Below are 12083 nucleotides of genomic sequence, written 5' to 3'. Positions count from 1 at the left end.
TCACAGTGACAAACAAAAACCTGAAGGTGAATGAAAATCTAAATATATAGAGATCTTCTGTCAATTTATAAACTGTTTTTGCAGTATAACTATTGAAAAGTAAAGACTGCATTAACATAAACGGAGAGTAGTGTATCTTAATTAGAAGTACAAATGATGGCTGATTGATGATGGATTTTATTTTTCTCCATTTGTGTCTTTCAGGTCCAGTCGTGCAGCGCCAGAATGGGCCCTCCTCAGAGGAAAGCGAGGCCCAAAGGAGGTACAATTTCTATCTGCCATATACAAGAACCTGAAGCTGTCTTTGCCAACATGAATACATTTGATATTAAGATCCTAAAGCAAATGGAGGAAGACACTTTAAACGGAATTACAAAAGAATGCGCCGTAGCTTAGCTGCTGCTGTCCGATGCTTCTTCCAAATTCTGTGGCGCGATGATCCCTAGAAAACCTCCTTCGGATCCTTAATTTAATTACAGCCAATACGCGCAATTACACATCAGGCTTAGTTTGAAAGAGAGAAAGAAGCTTAAAGAGCAGTGACATGCGTGCACTTCATAGGATGATGGAGCAACATCAGATGCAGGCGCACAAGGAGAGGGAGCGACGGACGTCAGGATCAGGTGAGGCTTAACCAAACACCCACACCCAGCTATATAAACACACACACACCCTCATACAACCTGCTCTGGGGATCAAACAGAAATGAACGCTACATATCATGTTCTCCTAGCGACACAAGCTTTTTAGAAGCAAAACCAACTACGTCTATCTCTGTCAACAAAGCCTTGCTCAGGAGCTCAGGACCAAATTATATTTGCTCCACTTTGTGTGCGTGTGTGTGTTTTTTTGTAATGAGGTAAGTCATCAGTGTTTGCTCAGGCAGAGCAAGACATTTGCATTGCAAAATGGATGATTTTGTCATGATTAAATACCAGGGATTCCCAACCCTGATACACAACGGGTTCCTGGAGGTAAACGGTCGTTCCCGATGTGGTTCGTGTTGTTCTTTCCTAATCCCCAGTCTGTTTGCCCTTTGCCCTGATGCCTTTTTATCCATGCGCACATATAAATGTTCAAGTCTGCCGCTTAAATATACATTCAGACTTAAACATCCTCTTGTGTCCCTGCTGTCAGTGGCGACATCAGTTACCACCCCCCCCCCCCCCCTCCCTGCAACATGCTCTACTGCCATCTCTTTCTTCCAGCTACTGTTGGGGGGGGGGATGCCATATGCTTTCTGACCATGGCTCAGTCATGTTGCATTCTGCTGCTTGTTCTTTTTATGATATTTTGATTATTTGATTTGCTATTGGCTTCCGTTTTTTGGATTGCTCCTGATTTTCTCATCTTTACTTGCTTGGTTGCTCAGTTGTTTGCTTTTCATTCTTCTCACGTTTTTCTCTTTTCTGTTCTCCTTTGTTTGTTGCCCTCCTTCGTCCTCCTCTTCGTCTGCATCTCCTCTTCCTGTCCCTCCTCTCTGTCTTTCTCTCTCTGCCCGTCACAGTCGTTTCCACTCTCCAATATAAAGTGTCCACTCCTCCCACCCACCCAAATACCCCCCCTGAGTACAGACAGTACAGGGCTAGCACACTGCCACCCTCCTACGTCCGTGTGGCCTCCTCCTCTCCTCCCTCCTCTGCCTCGTCCTCTCCCTCTCAGGAGAAGGAGGTGGGGGCTGCTCGGGACAGAGCCCAGCTCTCCTCCCAGCTCTCCACCTCGCTCGCCTCCGCCTTTTCCCCAGTCCAGGCGGGAGTGACCACCCTGGGCCGACAGGTCCGTCAGATACCCCTGTCTCCCCCCACAGCAGCCCGCCACCTGCACCACCAACAACAACAGCAACAGCAGCAGCAACAACAAGACATCTCGCTCCCCCCAAAACACGGCACCTGGTCCGCCTCCCAATTGCAGCAAATGTACGCCCAGTTGCCCCCGTCCGCCTCCCCTCCCGTTATGATGGCCATGCCCGTGAAGCAGGGTTCGCCCCAACAGCCCACTATCCCGTTGGCTCACCCCCTCCCGCCCTTGAGCGCTAGAATGAAGCCCCCGCCTCTTGACCCAAGTGCCGCGATGAGCCACCAGCAGTACGCCCAGCACCAGCCCCACCCTCACGCCAACGGCCAGCCAGACGGCGCCTACTCGCCTCACTCTCAGCGCCTGCCGCTCACCCCGCAGTACTGCGAGGCCGTCCCCCTGCCTCCTCTCATTGGTCAGCCGGGCCCCGCCCTCAGCCACCCGCCCCAGTACCCGTCCACCTTCCACCCTCAGCAGCAACTGCAGCCGCCACAACAGCATCAACAGATGTACCACCAGCAGCAGGCCCCGCAGCCCCCCACCACCACCACCTCCTCCTCCTCCTCCTCCTCCTCACCCCCCTCTTACACTGCCATGTCTGACGGGGGCTCGCCCAAGAAGACCCCCTCCCCCGTCCCCCAGCAGACCCCCATGTTCAGCAGCAGTAAGTATGAGGAGGAGAGAGGAGGAGGTAGTCTCTCAGCAGGGGGACAGTACGTACAGTGAGTGTATGTGGGGGGGGGGGGGGTTAAGGGGGGGGGTCACGTATCAGGGAGTGTATTTTCACATGCACCTCACCAACAATGCCTCACATGAGCATGAAAAATGCACAAATAATATGCAATGTAGTCCGCCTCCACACAAGGTTCGTCACTCATGTTGTCTGATAAGATCTCAGGTGAAAGCAGATAAAAAACGGTATTTGTTACTCATTAAAATCAAAGAGCTTATGCAAACATACATGCTGTCTTTGATCCGTCGGTCACACATATTTCATCATCAAAGTCACATTACTGTCACATGGTTGCTGAGTTTCAGGCGGCGGCTGTTCTTAAATGTTCCGTTGAATGATTTCCTTTTTTTTAATTGGCTGCCGCTTTTACTTTCAGAAGCGATGTTGCTTGCATAGACATTGCGAAGGGATAGTCTGCCGGCTCAAGTAGTTTAAAGATCTGCAATTCCCACATGCACTTACTGAACAACCGCGCTGGGGGTTTAAAAAACAATCCCATTTGCAGCTGCATTACCCTGAGACAATAATGTCAATTTCATACTGGCCCAAATTCAGTTTTATCAATGACTACCTTTAAAGTTAAAAGTATATTTAAAAAACATTTAACTGTAGATAATCAGCCAATTTACAAAACAACCAATATCCCGTCTTTAATTTCCTCACATTCGTTTCCTGCACTAAAAAGGCCCGGTGGCCAGCTGTTTTTTAAACAGTGAGCATGTCGGTCCATAGACCTTCCAACGGGCACAAAAAGGTCAACCAGCCCATAAAGCCATTAACCATGATGGACCTGTGCCCCTCCCAGGCCCCCCTGTCTCTGCAGGTCACCCATCTTTTTGTTCTGTGGCGCCTCCTCCCGCTACAGTTCCGGCGCCCATGGCTGGCCCTCCTGCCCCCCCACCGCCGCCGGGTCCACCGCCCCCAATGGCGGTGCCCCCACCCATGCCGCCTCCACTGCCCACCGGCGGCGGGCCTCCCGGGGGCCCCCCCGGTGCCCAGCACCAACCCTCAGGACTGGCTGCCGCACTGGCTGGAGCCAAACTACGTAAAGTACAAAGGGTGAGCCTCCAGGGATCAGATCCTGTCCTCCCGGTTTCTCCTTATCAGTAGTTATTTGTTAAACCCATCCTATATGTAAAGGGGGGAAGGGGGGGTAAGGAGACAAAGAGCGCGCTCAGTCCATTAAAAAATGCAACCCATTGTATAATGTGTTCCTCAGGATGAGAGCAGTCCGCCCGGGTCCAGCGGCAAAAGTGACTCCAACCGGTCTAGTGGTGGCAGTGGAGGTGGTGGGGAGGGACTAATGCAGGAAATGAATGCCTTACTAGCTCGCAGGTGAAACAGCTGCACACACGCGCACACACACACACACCCTTTACCTTTGCCTTTAGTTGAACGTGAACGAGAGATGAAGTAAATGTGAAAATTATTGTTCTGTGACGTCACGCTACCGTTTTTTTTTTTGTCCTTTTTGGTTCTGCTTTACTTGCGGTCAAGGTTTTATCTAAAAGGAGAAATAAGCTGTCGTACTGGTATTTTATCCACGTCTCAATCTTTCTGTCCCGGTTACTGAGTTACCTGCTTATCTCACGTTTTGCTTGTCTACTCATTTCTCCATCTCACAGACGAAAAGCTTCAGAGAAACCCGATGAAGTGAGTCATTTGCAGGAAATAGTTTTAATATTTTTGTGTAATTGTTCAATTGTTTGTGTTTGATGAAAAGATTGAATGGGACGCCGGCGCCATCAGCAAACGGTTACCTGTGCCTCTTAATGAAATGTTATTGGGGAAAGTTACAGTACAGCTGATTTACTATTGTGTTGTGATGAATCATCACTCTCTCCCCTGCAGGATGACTCTGGTGGTAGAGGGCCGGGTCAGCAGAACTCAACAGGTACCAACATTCACACGGTCATTGTCGCTGTTGGGAAGGTTGGGAATTTAATGAAATGTGATAGTTAACAGATGAATAGTTTGATGTCAGTAATATAACTACTTTAATTGCCTTATCATAGACGTGTCATTGTTTTTCTAACAAATGTATTAAACTGGGTAAAGTCCTCAAACAAAAACCAGGCAGGTTAAATATTACATAAATATTATGTTTACTGTTAAACTTGGATTCAAAGTTTCTCATTATAAATTGAGACAAATTAACAGAGTTAATGTTATATTCTACACACAATCTCTTCAAAAGTATAGATTCAGTTGAAACTCATTTGTAATCTTTAACATTTTGTTTAGTAACTATATACATTTCCTCAGTTTCTGTTACTAATTACAATGACATGGATCTTGTAGGAAACTCTTGCCTGTTACAACTGGTCTCTCCCCAGCACCGAGCATTGCATCGCACGGATGCATTAGTTCCATACGAATACGGGTTTCAAGAAACCTCCCACTCTGCCTTATATCTCTCAGTTTCAGAGTTATTCTCTATTCTTTTCTCTTTTCCAGATGCTATGAAGAAGCCATGGGAACGATCCAACTCTACAGACAAGTCCTCGCTAGTCTCCAGGTAAGTTAAGAGGAGCGAAGGGAGGGTGCATGAATATGAAATAGCTAACCACGGGGGTTTCAGAATAAATATTGTCTAAATTGTGGTTTCGTTTGACGTAATCCATGACTGGAGTGTGTGATGCTCATCTGCGTTGACCTTCTGTGTTGCAGAGTGAGACCTATCGGCAGCACTAGTGAATCGGACACAGAGTTTGACCGAATGAAACAGGTTGGCACCATTAACATGTTTAACTACCCTAAAGGATCATGTGCGTTTGTACTTGTGGGACTCATAAGAAGATCTTGTTTTGCAGGAGATTTTGGATGAAGTTGTACGTGAGTTGCATAAAGTGAAAAATGAGATCATTAACGGTAAGCGAGTACCCAGGAGCACAAAGCATGTTTAATATGTTATCGATTCACTTACTATGTTTTACAACTCAATGGCTCAAATCAAGAAAAGCTTGTCAACAAAAACAAACACGTCATTGGCCGAGTAGGGGTATTTTCCTTTTTTAAAACCCGTTCTTTATCTGCAGCCATCAGACAGGAAATCGGCAGAATCAGTACATCCTAATCTCACGCGCGCACCAGTAGGAGGAGAGCAACAGGAGGATGGACATGCAGATGCACAGACACGAGGACCGGGGGAATGTTCTCTCAATGTTTCTGTGACCCTCACGATGCAAGTTGCAGAGATGTTGTGCCAACATTTTGAGTCTGCTGGACAGCGAAAATGGGAGAAAGTGACAAGAGAAGAGGGGTTAAGGGGACAGGGGAGCAGAATGAGAACAAGAGGACGCTCAAAGAAAGATTGAAGGACTGAAAAACTGAACGACGGGAGGAAAGACTAAAAGATGAATTGATGGATGGACGGACGTTGGTGCTGCGTTTGGTGTTGTGTCCTCTCCGTGCACCCATGGACTCAGTCAGCCCAGTGTCGCAGCTCTTTGTTCTCCTGTTCAGTCTTAAGAAGAAAATATTTTTGTTTTCTAAGTTTTTACTGTTTTATTATTTAAAAAACTGTGGTGATAATGATGATGCTGTCGATGACAATGAGTATTTTATTTATATTATTGGAGAAAGGAACCTTGCACACCATTTGTCAGCCTTTTTTATTTTCTATTATTGGTTTGTTTAGTTATCCCTCAAATATTCATAATCACAAGCACAAAAGGGCATAGTGGTGCTGCAGACTGGCATATTTAAAAAAAAAACTTTAAAAAAGGCTTTTTATGGCCTTGTTCACTGGCATTGTGTATGCAACCTTTGCTCTCCGGAGATGATGGAAAACATCTCAATGTTTTAGCCATGATTAGCTACTAAGAATACCTCCTTCCTCCACACCCGAGGATTAACACATCGCAAATGAACAATTGATGTTTGGTAATTGATCCGATAACACACAACAGTCTGCCTTATACAACTCCAGTGTGACCGAGGTTTAAGTTCCTCTTTACCTGTTCAGATCTGCAAGATCATTGGAACTTGGGGATTATTCAAAAAAACAGGCTAGTGACTGTAAATGTGCCACCTGGTTTCTGTTAGATATTTAAAAAAAAAAATGTAGTAGTACACCTTATACTTTGTGAACCTCCCAAATATGCATGAAACTCCTATCTCTATGAATTTATTTTTTATTTGATTTTGAGGGGGGAAAATGATAAAAATACAAATGGTGGTACATTTATTAATGTGGTTTGTTACTATGAAGATCCCCCTTTTTATATATGAGATGTTGAACTTGATAATGGTAGCAATGTGAATAAAGGGGGGTTTGTCTGGCAGTATGCATCTCTTACCAGATAAGAATGTGCAGAAAGTGAGTGGTAGGCCTTTGTGATGGTAGCTAAATGTGTCTTTGCAGGAAGGATTTGGTTGAATATTGGTTGTTGCATTCTATCCACTCTGTCCGTTCTCAACTACGTTCTAATTTAAAAGCTGAAATTAAATTCATTCAAAAAACAACTATAGGCGTATCAACCACCTACACATCATCCTGCTGTATGGGTGTTCTTTTGTTTTGTGTGGAAAGTTTACAGGGAAAGAAAAGGAAATGCAAAATCAACCACAAAGTCATATTGTTTATAGTAGTTTCTTCGTTAAAGATGTTTCAGGGTTTTTTTTAAATATAGTACAGTCATTTAAATAGAAACAATCACAACATTTTTTAAGTCAAGTGAGGACAAAATAATAGGAAGAATGTAACACAACATTAGGGTGTTGATTTAGGGCCTGTGTTCACAGAAAGACTGACGCTGACTGAGTGACTCGCTGAGCAACATGAAATGACGACAGTTACTTCTGCCCTGCTGACCCCTAAACACTAAAACAAAAGCTGCATTTGTGGCACCCAAGTGGAATTTTCCAAATAACTTTTATAAAAGGTGTAACGTAATCAGACAGTTTACAGCACAATGAAGCTGTGGACATGCAGAATGGGGCGTCACTGAAGACAACGCCCTTCTTACTGAAAGGTAAGTTTAAAAGAGTTTCTGTTTTCTGTTAATGATTATGAGAATGTATGTGAAGAGTTTTATTTGTGTTGAAATATTAGCTTTTCGTCATTATGTTGCCTTTCTCAGTCCCTTTTGCAGACAAAGAGATCTTAGAGTCACAACGACGAGCCGAGCCTACACGATCTCCGTGTAGCAGAAATGGAGGCATGAATAAATAGTGAGGTAAAGAAACAAGCTAGCTTTATTTACATTTTCTTTCACAACGGAAATGTGTCAGAATTCAAGTCCACAACTTATTTAAGGAGTTAGACAGTTTACCATCACTGACAACCACACACTCAAAAGAACATAAGTATAATAATATTTGAAAAGGATCCATTCATATTTAAGAACTGAAATTCACATTACATTTCCAGTTTAAGGGAAATATAAACCAGATCTATTGCTGCTTGCTCAGCTTGTACTCCCGTTTGATTCTGGCGTATGGGCCGATGCTGTCGTCGAACACAAAGTCCCACAATACCCGAATCCAGGAACTGTGCTGAGGAAGGTTGTTGTAATATTCAGCTGCAATATGCTTTACCTGCAAAAAAACAAAACAAAAAACACACACAAGAACATGTGAAAAAAAAATATATATATATATATATACAGTATATATGATAATTGTTCAAATATATATTGAAAATAGGTATACATCTAAATTGAAGTTGTAGTGTGAGAAGCACCTTGAGTGTTAAAACAAAGGTCTAATTCAAAATGAAACTAATCCGATATGATAATCCGGCTGTTTAACAGGAGAACATGTTGCACAGTTTCTCCTATAAAAAAGTACTTTATCATCAGACAGGGTTTGGACAGCAATGAACACGGTTAATGTAGCACGGTACTACTAGTTCATAAACAATCACCCTAAAGGGCAGACGTCCCACTTTAGATCTCCTCAGCAAGCGGTTAGTCAGTTACAGAGGCCGACCTTCATCCGATCAATCTTTGCAGTTTAAAGGAAGAAAATATGACACGTAGCACTACTTGAGAACGGAAACCTTTCAACCTCAAAATAATGACTTGACTAAAGTGTTCAATTTAGTCCCCAAAATACACAGGCTCACCTGAGGTAGTTTACTGCCAGGTATGCTCGGGAAGTCATGGTGCTCCATGTGATACCCGACGTTAAAGGTGATCAGGTTCAGCGATCCATAGTAGGAATAGGTCTCGTGTCCCTTCAGGAACATGTAATGCTCAGCTATGAAATGTCCAGAGATAGGATGAAGTCCCATACACAGGATGGAACCTGCAATTAGGTAAACAATGGGCTTGATCCCCCATAGATGGTAGATAATTAAGTCTGCTGTGAGCTGCACAGCTGCATTCAGGATCTCCAGCTGACCCAATGGTTTAGGATTCACAATCAACGGGCGAAGGGCGTAGAAGAGCGGCTGGAGGAAGAGCCAGAGGACCTTCCTGGCTGGGGTGCAGAAGAACCATCCCTCAATGTCTGTTGGGATGTCGACATCCAGCTGGTCCCCACCAAGATACCGGTGGTGGTCGATGTGGTACTTCTTAAAGGAGGCAGAGTAAGGCAACCCGATCGGCAGGTTGGCCCACATGGCAAACCAGCGGTTCCACTTTGCCAACTTGTTGCCAAAGGCCACGTTGTGAGAGATGTCGTGGATCGCCAGAGTCAGGGAGTGGTTGATGCAACCCCCAAAGGCATAAGCCCAGAAGAAGATCCACTTCCAGGAGAGATCATGGACCAGGTAACAGGCCAGTAGCTGGGTCAGGACCATTGCCGATACCACCCACTTCAGCTGGGGATCCGGACCCATCAGAGACTTGATCTCTGGATATTTGGCTTGGGAGAGAAGCAGACGGAAACAGTCATGGAAAGGGACGTGGACAAAAATTTGGTAAAAGCAGGAAGGAAAGGAAGTAGGATGCGTAAAAGAAGAGTAAAAAATGTATGAAAAACCAAATGTTTGGGAGTTGAAAAGTGGAATATAGTAAAAGAGAAAGTAGAGCAGTGTGTATGTTGTGTAGGATACCTGAATGTCTGACATGAATAAAACAGCGAAAGGACGCGTTCATTTTCCATTGTAAAAGATTGATCTCAACTTATCACGTGACACTGTGTAACCCAAAGAACACAAACAAGCATGTCGTATGGTACCAGCCATTCTCCCGGGAAGGGCTTCCTAACAAATCCAATTTTTAATTGGAAGAGGTGTTGCTTTCTTCAGGGAAATACAACAGAGATAAAAGAGAGTGGTTCAAAAACTGACTTACAAAAAAAGCTAGATTCAGTCAGATTCCAATTCGTTATCCTGGGCATACCTTACAGCCACAATCACAGGGGTAAGGCAGCACATTTCCTCATGCATTAACCAAGAATGACCATGCACCATCATGCAAATCTGAACGTCCCATTTCCCTCCAGCCGACGTAACGTAATGCCACTATGCAAAATGGGCTCATGCTGGTAAATAAACGGGTTTAACTTCACGTAGATCTCCCCTGTGACCAACCCATTCTTGTGTTGTTAATGTTTAGCCAAAGGGAATTATTTATACAAATGTACAACGCCTATACCCGCTAGGAAAAATGGTACATCAATAAAAAGACACCATAAAGACCCTTTTATTTAAACTCCTTACGCCTGTAAAATCATCAATGGATACCAACTTAACCATTTATGGCCACAGATCAAGGCGTTTCAAACAAAAACGTTATCTCAGATAGAATGTTGCGCTTCATGTCAAAGAGCTTCTTGTTTTTTTATAAAGCTACTGCTATAAACGATCATGGGGAAGCATTTGACCACAACTTTAACTTAAAGCGCGTGTCATGCAAGTGGAGCCAGGCTGTCTTAAGGGTCCTCCCAGATCTCCAGCCTCACAGAGACCCCTCACCTCACTTTTTCACAGCACAGCAACTGTTTCCGTCATACCCAGGGAGTGTGTTTCGTTACAAGGCCGGGGCTCACTGTCAACAGCACCTGCTATCAATATGCTGTATTGTCTTCAAAGTCAGCGAAAGTGATGAATGATATAAAGAGCAGCCTAGGCTTTGATTTTAAAACAAAACTCCAATCTGGTATGGAATACTCCCTTTAACATCATATCTTTTGCTTTATCTCCAATTGCTGCTGAAAGCCACACCCTCTTTATTGTATACTTTGGCTTGTACATAAAAGGCATAAAATTGTTAATAACAGAGCCTCGAAATTTAAGTTGAACTGTAAGTTAAGACATTTGAGATAAATGTAATGTGCTTTAAAATATTGGTCAAAATGTAACTTACATTTTTTTATTACTTAGGATATATTAAACCTTCAATTTTAAATAAAGCTCCAAGAATTTTTCTACTAAATAAGTAACTTACAACCTAATGTAAGTGAGTCACTCACATGTGGGTTCGCCCGGCCGGTTTCTATGTCTCCCCTTGTATCCATTGAGCTCGTTAAGCAACAGCTAGTAAACAGGTTTAACCGGCTGCGACTTTCAAGCACCGAAGGAACTATACATGTAGGCTGCGGTTCAACTTGTTCAACAAAATCACCAGGAGCTTAACTCCGCATATTTCTCAATTAAAACCAGGCTTTTTCATAGAGCTTTTGAAAAAAATGTCTTACCCAGGATTTCTTTTCTTCTCGAAGTGTGTGGCTGGTCATTGTAAACCCATTCAAAGTCGCCTCTTCCACCTGTCTTCCCCATGGCTCATCTGTCTCCGTCCGAGGCTAACAGCTCTGTGGCGTCATGTGTGTTATCAAACCTTGACAGTACCGGGACACACCCACTCGCAGTGGCCGCAGTCGGCAGGTGTGAGGTGTGGACGCAAGCTCCTCCCCCCGAGCGGTGCTCCTGCTGGGATGTAGGCTTTTGTTACCCAACATGCAAACAACTGCATCTCTGCAGTCTGTTTCGTGAAACAACCGAAATGACACCTGTATGCCTTCAGATGGATGCTGTGACCTGGTATTGCAAAATGGGCAATTTTCAAAGCAATATGCCTAGTTGTGAGTGAAAGATTCTTACTCAACACCGGTGTAAAATAATTAAAGGACACTTATTAAATGAATATACTTGCAAGTACAGAATTGGCCCATATATCAAGGCTCAATGATATTCTCCGGCTCTATGTAGCTGAAAGATAACATCATAAACAAGGGGGCTTTGGGTCAACACCAAGTGGTTATCGACCTTGGACGTGGACCTCATGTATGTTCAACATCACTTGTTTAAGGCACTGCTGACATGACATTATTGTAGTTTTTTCCAACAGTGACTTGATCTGTTACATGTGTATGGAATGAATAGAGGGATGTAACTAAAACTAGATAATATTAAATCCGTGCCATTCCCGCCACGGTAGTGTTAAATACCTTGAGTTCTACCACAGTTAATGTTGTTAAGTCTATATTTCTTTTTTCGACCTTTGATTTTTTTGTGCTAAGTAAGCTATTTGTTATGTGAAAATTTATGTTTGACAGTTTTATGGAAAGACAGTGATATATTTATGGCCAAGTTATAAGAAATAAAACGCTGCGGGTTGGAGATGGACTTGGGCAGGTCCAAATCACGCGAGACTTCAGAACTGGA

At 43.8% G+C, this 12083-nt stretch overlaps 2 protein-coding genes across 7 annotated transcripts in view; one reads left to right on the top strand and one right to left on the bottom strand.

The window, feature by feature from the left end:
* Positions 1-6810, top strand: part of evla (Enah/Vasp-like a) — a 29461-nt gene extending 22651 nt beyond the window's left edge. For 5 of the 6 annotated variants that reach the window (XM_040199040.2, XM_040199038.2, XM_040199037.2 and 2 more), the window contains 11 exons: positions 205-262; positions 562-623; positions 1508-2458; positions 3333-3586; positions 3747-3862; positions 4153-4180; positions 4379-4421; positions 4985-5045; positions 5198-5255; positions 5341-5398; positions 5566-6810. In XM_040199040.2, coding sequence (XP_040054974.2) covers positions 205-262; positions 562-623; positions 1508-2458; positions 3333-3586; positions 3747-3862; positions 4153-4180; positions 4379-4421; positions 4985-5045; positions 5198-5255; positions 5341-5398; positions 5566-5603 — 1727 coding nt within the window. In that variant the 3' untranslated portion in view covers positions 5604-6810. The remainder of the gene's footprint in view (positions 1-204; positions 263-561; positions 624-1507; positions 2459-3332; positions 3587-3746; positions 3863-4152; positions 4181-4378; positions 4422-4984; positions 5046-5197; positions 5256-5340; positions 5399-5565) is intronic. The other variant, XM_078089932.1, reaches the window with a different exon arrangement.
* An 893-nt stretch (positions 6811-7703) lies between these two features.
* degs2 (delta(4)-desaturase, sphingolipid 2) lies at positions 7704-12070 on the bottom strand. The gene is made up of 3 exons (XM_040199046.2): positions 11117-12070; positions 8598-9340; positions 7704-8068 (listed from the first exon to the last, which is right to left on the bottom strand). The coding sequence occupies exons 1-3, from the start codon at positions 11196-11198 to the stop codon at positions 7925-7927; spliced, it is 969 nt and encodes a 322-aa protein (XP_040054980.2). The 5' UTR covers positions 11199-12070; the 3' UTR covers positions 7704-7924.
* Between the last annotated feature and the right edge of the window lie 13 nt (positions 12071-12083).

This window comes from Gasterosteus aculeatus, chromosome 15, assembly GCF_964276395.1.
Source record: "Gasterosteus aculeatus chromosome 15, fGasAcu3.hap1.1, whole genome shotgun sequence".
NCBI classification, from domain to species: domain Eukaryota; kingdom Metazoa; phylum Chordata; class Actinopteri; order Perciformes; family Gasterosteidae; genus Gasterosteus; species Gasterosteus aculeatus.
Note: the sequence above shows the minus strand (reverse complement) of the source record. Positions and strands in the feature narration are given on the sequence as shown.